This window comes from Strongylocentrotus purpuratus, unplaced genomic scaffold, assembly GCF_000002235.5.
Source record: "Strongylocentrotus purpuratus isolate Spur 01 unplaced genomic scaffold, Spur_5.0 spur5_scaffold_21, whole genome shotgun sequence".
In the NCBI taxonomy this organism is placed as follows: Eukaryota; Metazoa; Echinodermata; class Echinoidea; order Camarodonta; family Strongylocentrotidae; genus Strongylocentrotus; species Strongylocentrotus purpuratus.
Window position 1 is genome coordinate 40,841,200 of NW_022145607.1, and position 14,588 is coordinate 40,855,787.

At 39.2% G+C, this 14,588-nt stretch overlaps 1 protein-coding gene across 2 annotated transcripts in view; it reads left to right on the plus strand.

Moving 5' to 3' along the window:
• LOC115928085 (dystrophin-like) overlaps nucleotides 1-14,588 on the plus strand; it is a 45,617-nt gene that overhangs the window by 19,280 nt on the left and 11,749 nt on the right. Inside the window, exons 7-9 of one of the 2 annotated variants that reach the window (XM_030994802.1) lie at nucleotides 205-436; nucleotides 7,205-7,428; nucleotides 8,935-9,042. In XM_030994802.1, the coding sequence (XP_030850662.1) occupies nucleotides 205-436; nucleotides 7,205-7,428; nucleotides 8,935-9,042 (564 nt within the window). The remainder of the gene's footprint in view (nucleotides 1-204; nucleotides 437-7,204; nucleotides 7,429-8,934; nucleotides 9,043-14,588) is intronic. The other variant, XM_030994803.1, reaches the window with a different exon arrangement.

Consider the following 14,588-nt stretch of genomic DNA (forward strand, 5'->3'; position numbering starts at 1 on the left):
CATCGGACGTCAATCAGTAAGTTTTTTGTCTTTATGAGTGTAAAAGCTTGTTCTTTGCTTTGTGTTCTTTTTATAAACTCATATGGTATTAAGTGTTTTCAGGATTTATGATGCAGTAAAAGTAAAATTTGTTTGTGCTTCGTACCTATATTGAAGTCCAGAAACAGAATGTTCACAACCATTCATCTCCCATTGACCATTCAGACGATGAACGAGGCCCTCAAGGCCCGGCAGGAGAACATGGACAGCATCAACCGTCTGAACACCCAGCTAACCGCTGAGGCTCAGGCCGCTAGCCGGCAGCTCGCTGATCCTCTTAGGGAAGATGTAGAGAGACTGAATACAGACTGGGAGAGGATACGGTACCTGGCCGCTCATCTCAGACCCAGGTCAGACGTGGAGCTGGAGAGAAAAGTAATCATACAGCAGAGAATAGGTGAGAGGTCTATTGGGGTCAGGGAAGGTCATCGATGGGGGGGGGGGGGATCATCTCAGACCCAGGTCAGACGTGGAGCTGGAGAGAAAAGTAATCATACAGCAGAGAATAGGTGAGAGGTCTATAGGGGTCAGGGAAGGTCATCGATGGGGGGGGGGGGGAGGGATCATCTCAGACCCAGGTCAGACGTGGAGCTGGAGAGAAAAGTAATCATACAGCAGAGAATAGGTGAGAGGTTTATAGGGGTCAGGGAAGGTCATCGATAGGGGGGGGGGGGATCATCTCAGACCAAGGTCAGACGTGGAGCTGGAGAGAAAAGTAATCATACAGCAGAGAATAGGTGAGAGGTCTATAGGGGTCAGGGAAGGTCATCGATGGGGGGGGGGGGATCATCTCAGACCCAGGTCAGACGAGCTGGAGAGAAAAGTAATCATACAGCAGAGAATAGGTGAGAGGTCTATAGGGGTCAGGGGAGGTCATCGATGGGGGGGGGGGATCATCTCAGACCCAGGTCAGACGTGGAGCTGGAGAGAAAAGTAATCATACAGCAGAGAATAGGTGAGAGGTTTATAGGGGTCAGGGGAGGTCATCGATGGGGGGGGGGGGGGATCATCTCAGACCCAGGTCAGACGTGGAGCTGGAGAGAAAAGTAATCATACAGCAGAGAATAGGTGAGAGGTTTATAGGGGTCAGGGGAGGTCATCGATGGGGGGGGGGGGGGATCATCTCAGACCCAGGTCAGACGTGGAGCTGGAGAGAAAAGTAATCATACAGCAGAGAATAGGTGAGAGGTCTATAGGGGTCAGGGGAGGTCATCGATGGGGGGGGGGATCATCTCAGACCCAGGTCAGACGTGGAGCTGGAGAGAAAAGTAATCATACAGCAGAGAATAGGTGAGAGGTCTATAGGGGTCAGGGGAGGTCATCGATAGGGGGGGGGGAGCGGATCATCTCAGACCAAGGTCAGACGTGGAGCTGGAGAGAAAAGTAATCATACAGCAGAGAATAGGTGAGAGGTCTATAGGGGTCAGGGAAGGTCATCGATAGGGGGGGGGGATCATCTCAGACCCAGGTCAGACGTGGAGCTGGAGAGAAAAGTAATCATACAGCAGAGAATAGGTGAGAGGTCTATAGGGGTCAGGGAAGGTCATCGATGGGGGGGGGGGGGGAGGGATCATCTCAGACCCAGGTCAGACGTGGAGCTGGAGAGAAAAGTAATCATACAGCAGAGAATAGGTGAGAGGTTTATAGGGGTCAGGGGAGGTCATCGATAGGGGGGGGGGATCATCTCAGACCCAGGTCAGACGTGGAGCTGGAGAGAAAAGTAATCATACAGCAGAGAATAGGTGAGAGGTTTATAGGGGTCAGGGGAGGTCATCGATGGGGAGGGGGGATCATCTCAGACCCAGGTCAGACGTGGAGCTGGAGAGAAAAGTAATCATACAGCAGAGAATAGGTGAGAGGTTTATAGGGGTCAGGGGAGGTCATCGATGGGGGGGGGGGGGGGGGGATCATCGCAGACCCAGGTCAGACGTGGAGCTGGAGAGAAAAGTAATCATACAGCAGAGAATAGGTGAGAGGTCTATAGGGGTCAGGGGAGGTCATCGATAGGGGGGGGGGGGGAGCGGATCATCTCAGACCCAGGTCAGACGTGGAGCTGGAGAGAAAAGTAATCATACAGCAGAGAATAGGTGAGAGGTCTATAGGGGTCAGGGAAGGTCATCGATGGGGGGGGGGGGGGGGGGAGCGGATCATCTCAGACCCAGGTCAGACGTGGAGCTGGAGAGAAAAGTAATCATACAGCAGAGAATAGGTGAGAGGTTTATAGGGGTCAGGGGAGGTCATCGATGGGGGGGGGGGGGGATCATCTCAGACCCAGGTCAGACGTGGAGCTGGAGAGAAAAGTAATCATACAGCAGAGAATAGGTGAGAGGTCTATAGGGGTCAGGGGAGGTCATCGATGGGGGGGGGGGGGGGGAGGGATCATCTCAGACCCAGGTCAGACGTGGAGCTGGAGAGAAAAGTAATCATACAGCAGAGAATAGGTGAGAGGTCTATAGGGGTCAGGGAAGGTCATCGATGGGGGGGGGGGGGGGATCATCTCAGACCCAGGTCAGACGTGGAGCTGGAGAGAAAAGTAATCATACAGCAGAGAATAGGTGAGAGGTCTACTGGGGTCAGGGAAGGTCATCGATAGGGGGGGGGGGGGGATCATCTCAGACCCAGGTCAGACGTGGAGCTGGAGAGAAAAGTAATCATACAGCAGAAAATAGGTGAGAGGTCTATAGGGGTCAGGGAAGGTCATCAATGGGGGGGGGGGGGGGAGGATCATCTCAGACCCAGGTCAGACGTGGAGCTGGAGAGAAAAGTAATCATACAGCAGAGAATAGGTGAGAGGTCTATAGGGGTCAGGGAAGGTCATCGATGGGGGGGGGGGGGGATCATCTCAGACCCAGGTCAGACGTGGAGCTGGAGAGAAAAGTAATCATACAGCAGAGAATAGGTGAGAGGTCTATAGGGGTCAGGGAAGGTCATCGATGGGGGTGGGGGGGATCATCTCAGACCCAGGTCAGACGTGGAGCTGGAGAGAAAAGTAATCATACAGCAGAGAATAGGTGAGAGGTCTATAGGGGTCAGGGGAGGTCATCGATGGGGGGGGGGGATCATCTCAGACCCAGGTCAGACGTGGAGCTGGAGAGAAAAGTAATCATACAGCAGAGAATAGGTGAGAGGTCTATAGGGGTCAGGGAAGGTCATCGATAGGGGGGGGGGGGGATCATCTCAGACCCAGGTCAGACGTGGAGCTGGAGAGAAAAGTAATCATACAGCAGAGAATAGGTGAGAGGTCTATAGGGGTCAGGGAAGGTCATCGATAGGGGGGGGGGATCATCTCAGACCCAGGTCAGACGTGGAGCTGGAGAGAAAAGTAATCATACAGCAGAGAATAGGTGAGAGGTCTATAGGGGTCAGGGGAGGTCATCGATGGAGGGGGGGGGGGGGATCATCTCAGACCCAGGTCAGACGTGGAGCTGGAGAGAAAAGTAATCATACAGCAGAGAATAGGTGAGAGGTCTATAGGGGTCAGGGAAGGTCATCGATAGGGGTGTGGCCGGCCAGACGTCGAATGTGTCATCAACATAAAATCTGAGCCATAAAGAAGTAGGTAGTGGGGAGGTTTGGAGAGCTGAAATTTCACATTCTTCTTGAAGATGTTGGCTATGATGGTTATACTTGGGAACCATGAATGCACCTTGGAGTTGGTTGAGGAGATCTTCAATCTTCTTGTTGTAGTCTGCTTTATTGAGGATGACAGCGGTGTTAGGAAGTTGTTCATTAGTGAATGAAGCGTATTGGATAGTTCACTAACACAATTCCATGCCTAGAACATCAATTACTTGCACATGTACACTCTAATGATGGACTTCCTCTGAACATCGGTCCTAGGGGTTTAGGGAATTTCTAAAAGTATCTTGGAAATTGGATGATGAGACTTAGTCAGGCAATTAATGATATCAAGTTGCAAATAAATAAATCATGTACCCTCTCCCCATCACCAAAAAAATTGTAGAAGGATGACCCTGCTCAGCTTTTTTAAGATGGAAAGGAGGTTGTTAAAGGGATAGTTGAGTTTTGTTGCAGAGGGCGCTACACAATATAATTTGTTGTGAGATAATGAAAAACTGAGTGTCAAATTTGAAAGAACATACAATTTAAATGACAAAATCATCTTTGTTTGATCAAAATCGGTTCAGAGACGGCTGAAATATCCATAAATACAACAATTTCTAATATTTGTGGTGCCCCACAAATATTCGATAATTTTGAACCTTCATAGTAATTTTAGGTCGTAAAAGAGCACTAGTAATGTCATAAATAAGAATAAGAGCAATAACCATGCACTTTGAAGGCAATTGCGGTTTGAAACAAGGACTCAACTTTCCCTTTAAAGTGAATGACGCTTATAAACTGAGACATTTCAATACTTTGAAGGAAAATCATATTGTATTTAATGAGAACAGGTCGTCTGGGCTATTGCACTTTTATTGATTAATCAAAAGTGATTTTTACATGTACATGTGTGTGTGTCTGTGTCTGTGTCTGTATACTCCATGCAAACACGTATTGGGGCTTCATTGTACTTAACTAGTTGTAGAGTGCTTAGAGACTTCTGACAAATTAAGTGTTAGGCGCTATATAAGCACTGTAATTATTATTATTATTAAATTTTCCTTCTCCTAGGCTTAATGCATGGACCACCTATTCCTCATTGACAGTGGGTTAAAGTAATCCTTTGCTCCGGCCATTCCTTCTCTTTGTGCTGTTGTATGACACTGACCCCAGCTCATCAATACTCAACTATGCCACCGTCTGATTGATATTCTGTAAACTTGGCCTTTCCCTGATTATCAAAGACCCCAACCCTTGTATCAAATTTCCCAGTTTGTACCCACTTACAAATCTCCAAGGCCACGCCAATTCCTAACAAGCAGAGAAAACGAAAAACTTAAAATTGATAACTGATTTCTCTGAATGTTTATTAATAAAGTGATGAAATGTTGAAGGTACAGTAGATTTGGGAAAGATGAGGATTCATTTGGTACTGAATGAGGCCAATAGAATATATATATGTTTAGCATATAATTTCACAATTTTTTTTCTTTGCTGTTGACGATTAACATGTATTGTGAATCTAAAAAATACAAGAAAGTGTCCTGTTTTATATCTTAATAAGATAGTAAAGATGTTAGAGTCTTTCTGAAATTAACTTCAAGTTCAAATTTAGTTTATTACCATGAAAAGAGAAAGACATAATACAAGGCAGTAAGTTCCAAAGAAAATAGTGTCCTGTTCACAATATTATGACCAAAATCACAAAATATACAAATTAATTAGATGACTTTCCTTCAACTACTGTTAGTCTTGTTCCCTGCTGTAACTATAAGACAAAAGCTAACAAATACATGAAAAAACAGAATTCATTCCAACCAAGAGATTGCTGACATCATGTGGTTTAAAACAGACATAGCCAACTGACTTGGATGGTCGCTATGCGGTTGTCATGTGATACCACACTCACAACGTTACTAGGGGCACGTTGCATGATCGCTCCTGCTTCCCCTAACCATCAACTTCCTTGTCTCATAAAAGATCCCAGACGTACTTGAGCTTGGTGATAATTGGGCTATTTTTGAAAGGCAGATGTACTATCACGATTTGCTCAGTCACCAAGTACATTTCCAATGGACTAACTTAATATTTTGGAAATGTTTTTGTCTGTAGGCATATGCTTGAAGTTTGGAACTGAATAGGTATGATCATTCTCTACGGAAGTGATCACCGGATTTGCTGAAATGAGCATACACTTTTCTGACTTCATGCTTCAATATTTTTGGAAATGAATTTGTATGTAGGAGTTTGCAATGACTCTTTGAACTGGATTTGTTTGGAACGGTTGGATGTGTATCATTTTCTACTGAAGGAAATTTTGATGAAACCTCTCGCTTACATCGTATGTTTTCTACGGATATAGCTCACTTCATACTGAATTATTTAATGTAAAATATTCTCCTGTGATGATTTTTGATGTACATGATATGAAGTGTATATTTCTGAAGGTGCAGGTAAATACATGTAGCTACACTGTAGATGCTTCACATTACACAAAGGGTTTCAATAGCTTCTGCTTTATGTGGATGGCTTTAACATGGAGAACCTACATTGAATTGTGATGATCTAAAAAAAACTTCTCTTAATCCCGTACCATGAACATGTAGCTACTTGGAAAACAAAAAGGGATGTCAAGTCACATTATTCGACTAGGGACGTTTTATTGTGCAATCGTGACTTGGCGACATTTATGTCTTGGGTAATATGAGAACTCCTGTTTGGCACATGTACTAATGTTGAATCATGATTGGTTTCAGCAGTGAATGCACAATAAATAAGAGAGGAAAAACAGCCTGTCTGCCTGTCTTCAATCTTTTTATTGATGCACTTGGAGACAACTTTCAATACAGCTTGTGTAGATGCGGGACTTGTTCTTTGGTGAAGAAGGATTATGTTTGATACCTGTAGAGCTTTGTATCCTCAAGAACAGGACAGATCAACACAATACCTTTCAGTTCATTCCTGGATCTCAAATGTATTGATAAAGTGATCAATATCTATCCACAAAGATTTAATCCACCGCTAGCGCTCATCACGTTGTTATTCAAGGAATTCTGTTGATTTGTACTTTCAATATATATCAAAGGCATCTGAAACGAAGATTCAAGAAGACAAAATGCAATTGTATGGAACCATGATGGTGACTGTAAATCTACTCTACTAGACTGTTTCTTTCTCAAGCTGTTTTGTTGATTTGTACCTTCAAAATACTTGAAAAATGGCAAGGTCGATCATTCTTAGTCAAGCTGTGAGAGGAGACAGGTTGATAGTACCAAATGACCTTAATCCATCTCTAATAGTCATCTGAATATTCATCAAGAACTTCAAATTATCAAAGAGTCTGAAGGGTTAACAACTCTCCTTCTTACCAGAAGATCATATTCAACAGCACATGCAACAATCTTTAATATTACCTAGCTGACACAGTGCTTTCTACTGCCACATACCTCGTCTGGTCAGCAACCAACATTTGTTAGCCACTTTAATTTACTGAGCCTGCGTCTGCAGCACTACGTATCCAGAACCATCTTACTCTCCAAGACTATCATGCTTTCCTCCATGGGTGCTCTTCAATGTGTTTCCCTCTTTGTCTTCCCAACAGTTATCAGCGAGCCGGTGGACGCTGTCACTGCCGAGGTTCAGAAACTACCGGTTCCTCCACCAGCGATCAATGCTAACCGTCGTGACTCCTCACCATGGCCTGACGTTGACAAGGTCGTGGCGGAGCTTCGTGATTGGCTCATGCTCCTGGAGAGGATGCTGAGGTTGCAGGTCGTGACTGTTGGAGACCTGGAAGAAATTGAGAACATGATCATGAAACAAAAGGTTAGTTGATTTCGCCATTAATATCCACTCTAACTCTCCTTTTTTCATGTATTCATTAAGCAGAGGTTTATTAGTTGAACATATATTATGATACATTAAATTTCATGTGAACGTACATATACACACATATGCAGTTTGTTCATGTATGTGTTTGACTGCAGTGCGAGTTGATATGTTATATATCTTTGTTGTGCTGTGGAATTGTCTCACTCTCCCCTCAGCTTCCAAACAGTCATTACTTTTTAGGATAATGCCCTTTTCCCTCTTTTTTCAGCCATTATAAGTTTTTAGAATTTGTAATGAATCTATACTTGTATAATTAAAGGAAATGCCATTCTGATATTATCTAGTTTTTTAATCAAAGCAGAAATATGAGAGAAACAAATTAGTAAAAGGTTGAACAATATCTAATTAAAAATAGGAAAGTTATGATTTTTTCAAAGTTGACATCAGTGAAACACAAATTGGCGACACTTGTGACGTATCTTGAGGTCTTCTGTCCAGTTTACTCTGTATGGGTGTATTGAGTAGACCACTCAATACACCCGTACGTGCTCACTTATTATTATTATTATTTATTCGGCAAAACAAAGTGTATACATAGAAGAACAAATCATACAAAACAAAGGATGAAAATCATTTTTTTAAAACGTTATTGTGATTCCCATGAGCATTTACAAGTTGCCGAGAATGGGGCATGCAAACTAAATCACTGAAACCATGAAGGACCCAAGTCCGATTCTGGTTTTATATCATCCTTATCATGCTTATCCGTTACCCAATAGAAAGCGCGATGTAGTTTTTGAGGTTATTTTTATACATTCTAGCTGTACATAAATGACTTTTTATAGGTGATTGGTATGCTTTGAAAGTTGTATATGTACCACTAACACCCTCCGTCCTCCTCCTCCCCAAACCCCATTCATTGTGTTCATATCCATATTAACCAGTTTTAATACTTTGTCTTGGACTATATTTGCCCATGTATCCTGCAGTGCAGTGGCATAAGATGCAGGCAGGTTTGCATCTCTTCTTATTTTCTTATCTCCTTTTATGCTTATAAAGTTACCAGTATATCAACAACAAAAATTTTTTGATTGAATATTTGACTCCTGTTCTTGTATGCCTAGTTATACTACAACACTAAAAATACTACTACATGTAACTTTGAAAATAAGTTAGTAATTCATTACTTTTTTAATTTTAAGGCAATGTTTTATGTTCCTATTCTGGTTGTTTGTGACCATGCTTTTGGAAGCAGAACAGCATTAAAGTGGGGTAATATATAAGCTGTAAGATGATTTCCTCTTTTGAAAATGAATTGTTACTATCCTAATTAAAGAGCAGTGATAATAAGAATATTATTTGATAGTTATTGTATTTTTATATATGTCAACACTGGGCAAGATCAATTTTACAGAGGAAGACCGCTTTTCTTTCATCTATTTCAATTTTTTCCAAAGAAACAATTGCACGTTTTCTTTTTACAACCTTCTGTATCTCTAGGATATTTGGTCTACTGTCTTGCCTACATTCTATTCGCTGGATTCTAATGATCGGCAGCTCATTGGAGGGCTGGTCGTAGATATAGTGAGCATGCTAATTGAACTCGAGGTCAGTTCAAAGCTCGAAGGTTATCCTTTGAATAAAACTTTTTGGCTTATTTCATTAGGTACATGTAGCTTGCACCTTACAATGCTTTTTAACTACTTTTATCTACTTTTATCACCTTTTTTTTTTAAATGTCACTAAAATTCCAAATTTTTCCTGAATTTACTTAAAAAATTATTAATGCCTAAATGAATATTCATCACCTGGAAATTGCTGCCAATTTCATGATCATTATTTAAGTTTCAGTTTTGATAATTATGCATATATTGGTAACATTGGGCTACTCATGCTAACCATTATCATTTGGAATCTCCATGTTATATTGCTTCCTGGAAGCGGGATTTAATATTCCATAGATGCACCCAACAGCTAAGGGTATATTTTTGTCCAAATGAAGTATAGATTAATAAAACTAACCAATATCATAAGCAAAAGACAAAGCTTAGAATGATCGTTGAAGTATAGCATTAATCCTACCAACTATTAGGCATCCAACATTCATTTTGTAGCATATGATATGCCTTGTATTAAGGGAGGACAAATTGAGGTGAGACAAATGTGGAGTAAACAAATATGCCACACCCTTCCCACAGTAGATTTAAAAGTACACCTGTATTTCTTATTAGTCTGATCATTGCTATAGTATTTTGGTGATGGTTTTATGTATTAAAATCAAAGGAATAATCTTTCATTTTGAAAAGGGTCATAAATTGATGCACTAGCTCTTTCCATTTTTTGCAAATGCACACCTACATGTAGTTGTATATACACTTTTCTTTATGCACTACGCAATAGATAATGTTATTTTTAACACCAAGTATGTATAGGGTAGAACAACTAGACTACTGTTTGTAGATGAACCACATTATCTTTTCAGAGGAAGTTGTGTCAATAACATGTTGTTCACAGCACAGGTTATATTCACATTTTGATTTGTATGTTTGTCTGTTCTTGTCTGTTGTTTGTCTTTGTGTATCATCCATTTCACTCCGATGCCCTCCTTGTTGTCATTCAGGGGGCCGTTTCTCGAAACCGTCATAACTACAAGATCAACGACATCTCGCCACTGTCACGCAACTTGTCAGCTAAGTGTTTCACAAAGCCGTCTTTACCAAGATGAGCGACAACTTCCGCGACAAGCGAGTTGTCACTGCTCCGAACCTGTCATATCTTTTTAATTGCTGTAAAGCGCCATCACAAGTCAGTTTGTTGCTGTTCGATGGGCCGCGAAATGTACGATTAGTTTCACTATCATTTTGAGAAAAATATAGACGAGTTCGGTACGTAATTCTCTGGGATGCGAAATGCAAATGTACAGAAGTGATAATACAAATTATACAGAAATTTTAAAAAGCTGAATATAAACATTAAATCACAAATCATTAAACTATAACATATAAATAAAAGAGATAAGAATGTTAAACACCGTTGTCCATAGTCAATCCATAGTCTTTCTTAGGATACCATTGTACCTTTGGGGCCTATGTGCATTATTATTCCCTCTCTAATTACTTCTTTCAAATTATATTTTCAATATCAAATCAATTATATAACGAGTATTTATGAGACTCTAGAATAAAAACTGGCTGAGAAAAGACACTTTGCCTAAAATTCCTCGTCACAATAAACAAAAAAGTATGTATTGATAAACTATCACATTACGGTATCCTTCAACTAACTTTGGATTTGACTGTCGAAAAAAAACACTCGCCGGTTTTTCTTCAATTTAAGAATCTTTACAGAAATATGCAAATCGTTTGATGATGTAAATATGATAATGACACTATTTATTATTTATTTTAGGAGAATTTATATGTATATATTTCTTTTTGAACAATTTTAGCCCCAAAACTTGTTTTGGGTTATTCTTGATAAATCAAATGGATCGTGACAAAGACTATGTTCTTGAGCTGCTAGTATCGCGAAATATCGATATCATGTCTGTCATGGCTTTGTGAAACGGTTTATCCGCTTCATGACATCTCCGTAGGTCGCCGACAAAGATATGACTGTCATGGAGTTGGTTTCGAGAAACGGCCCCCAGGCTTCCAAAGCAATTGTTTACATGTATTCCCATGGTTAATGATCAGAGAGTTGATATAATTCTCAACTCAGGAGCTTACATGGAAATGTTTGTAGCCATTTTCCTGCATTTCTTTGCATTTCCATATGAAAGAAGTTCTTTCAAATTGCCATTGTAAAAATGACTAATCTCAGTAGTGCAGGTTATAGCTATGATCATACTGTCTGTTTGCAGCCAGGCCAGAAGGGTATTATTAAACTCTACATGTATATAAAATGATATGAAAGTAATGCGGCAAATGCCCTTCTTGCTCCAAACAGATTAGAAGTCCAATATCATATACCATGGACCAGGCGTGTACGCAAGGGGAAGGGGGGGGGGGGTAGGGGGTAGGGGGTAGGGGGTTGAACCCCCCCTCCCCCCCCCCCCCCCCCCCCCCTCAATTTAAAAAAAAAAAAAAATTTAATTAAAAAAATGGGTGACCAAAAAAAGGTGACCTTACCCCTCCCCCCAACGGGACGAAATATCGATCGGTAAAATTTTTGGGACAAAAAAAATCCTGCGTACGCGCCTGCCATGGACTGCACACTCTAAAAACCAATGTACTCAAGATTGACAGCTTTTCTCAAATGTTGTATACTGTAGACATCATTTGACATTGCTGGATCCAACACGTTATTAAATGTTACATCTACCTCTTTGGAAATGCTGTCATTTTCGTACTTTAATTTTAAGTTTGTAGAGCGCAGTCAGCTCCTTCAAACTTGCCTTGCACCATTGAAATTTCATACTGAATGTTGTATTTATGATGTGGATACATTTTGAAAAAGGAATTTGTAATTATTCTAAGAACATGGTTTGTTTTCTTGTGTAGTATTATGCATTACAAAATCTTTATGCATGTTGGAGTTGTGTTTGCAGAATGTAGAATCTTACAATATATACAATCAAATTAGATTGGCACACCAATAAATACAGGATTTCTTGAGCAATTTTAGCAATGTTACAACCATGCCAACCATGCCAGTAGCTATTTAAAATTATTCATTTATTTTGGGCATTATAATTTCTTTATTCTTGATTAGCATGAAACAGTTCTGATACAATTTTTTTTTTGTGAAACCATACTAAAAGTTTAATTGGATATCACAGATGTCCATGTGGTATATTTCATTAGAAATGAAAGGTTGCTGGTAGTTTAGACACAAATTGTGATTATTCTTCAGTTGCTTCCAGTTATCCTTTTTTATAAATTTGTTCATGGCCACCATTACACATGTACATGCATCATGTGATATTTCACTCAGGCTTTCAGTTGCAGTATTGTTAAGCATATATATTTAAGATGATTTAAAAGGTGCAATTACATGTATGTTATTCTCTATTTGTATGAAATGTTGCAAATTGTAAAGTGATATCATGTTTAGGAGAATCCGGTCCATAATTTTATTATTCTGATGTGCAGGGGGAAATGGTTGGTTTACAATCAAATCTACAATATCTATCAATCCTTGAAATGTTCTTTTTACAAATGTCTTTGATTGATCAATATTGCATTTAGGGCAATATGAATTGAATGTGATGATGTGTTGTGATGCACTCAATATCAGCCTTTTCTTCTTTCATTCATACCCTATTGATCCATAGACCTAACCCAATCAGTCTCAAAGATGATATGCAGTTTCCTATCATTTTAATAAAAGATACCTCTGTAGTATTCATGCTCTATCAGGTATCAAACCACATTGCCACTATGACCTTGTCACCTGTTACTTCATTTCATATTCATTATGCTATTGATTTAAGGAGTGTTTTTGTCTCTTTTTCTCTTTTAAAGGGATATACTAGTGTTAACATTCCTCTAGGGTACGCCAGTCATGTATGAAGATGCCATTGATAAAATGAACTGAAGTGAATGGTACATTATATTCTATTCTCCCACCTTTTCACAGTTGTTACTTTTGAAGACCGCTGTATGTATATTATCTTTTGTACTACAGTTGTCAGAACACAAATTGCTTAAATAAGTTGGTGCTATTCTTGGGTGAAGGTTTCACATAATGAACATAGATATAACTGCTATATTTTAGTATTTTAAGTAAACGAGTAACAATTATTTCCATCTAAGTTATTATTCATTAAATATAATTTTTACCTTCTCAGCTTTGATTTTTCCTCATTGAAAAATAGAGCTTTTGTTACTGACTTTAAAAAGTATTTCCAACTAAAGCTTGGTGCATGATACATATACAAGTTTGACCTGTACGTCACATTATCATGAAAATGGCTGTGCCCATATCATGCTGAAAGGCATCACATCATGCCAAGAATATCTTCATTAATATATCTCACGTTCACTTTCGTAAAGAATAATGTACATCAAAAGGCATAAATACATCTAATCTTTCCGCATACTTACGCTTATATTTTGGTATTAAGTTGTTTTTTTAAATCAGTAAACATGTAATTAGATAATCTTAACCCATTTGGATAGTGTATTAGCATCAAGAATCAAGATGTATTATTACTCTGTGTATGAGAATTTATCAAGAATATTTGTAATAATAAAAAAAAGGTACTTATAAAGTGCTTACCATCGCAGTCTCTAAGCGCTCAGTCATCGATAGTATGCCAATTGAAGTGATGGTGCACACTGTGCGTGAATGAATCAGATGACCGGGGTAATTATATCTGTAAAGCGCTTAGAGATGGTATTCCATACTAATTAGCGCTATACATGTATAAACCCAGATTATTAATATTTCTCTGCAAACGTTATTTTGTGTGTGAGTTTTATTTATAACAATGCCTCTTTTAAAACAAGCATTGTTTAACTTTTGATACAATGACTCATTACCAAGTTACTTAACATGCTAGTGTACAAATGGTATGAGAAAAATGTCCTTCTGGTTTTCAGCAAACATGACATTACAAATGCTTTCAGCTTAAAATATTCAAGTTAATTGAAAATACCCAGCTACAAATATATTTGTGATGAAAATTAATCTATTTCATTTTGACCATAGGAGCAAGCTTATATTGTATTTTTCCCTTTTATTTGAAACATCAATTTATTGTCACATCAGCATTGCTAAACGGCCATATTCTAAAACCAGTGTTAGCTTCTATGTAAGGAAACCAGTGATATGTATTGTATGTATTGTATTTATTTAACTTCATTAATGTACATCAATAATCTGTTTATCAACATATAAATCATATAAATCAATTTATGATACAATGTAACATATCAATATTCTGTTTGTAAACATATAAATCAATTTACAATGCAGTGTATATAGCAATAAGAACGAAAATTATATACTGCAGAAAAACTCTTCTTTTTTTCTTTTTGTAATAACATGACACATAATGCATAAAGTAAATAATATATTGTACCATAATACATCCGAGGATTAAGATATGTAATTAGATTTGTCATAATTGATATTTGGTATGAAACTCACTCTCACTGACATGAATAGATGATGTAGTTTTCAGAATACCACCCAATGTATATTCATAC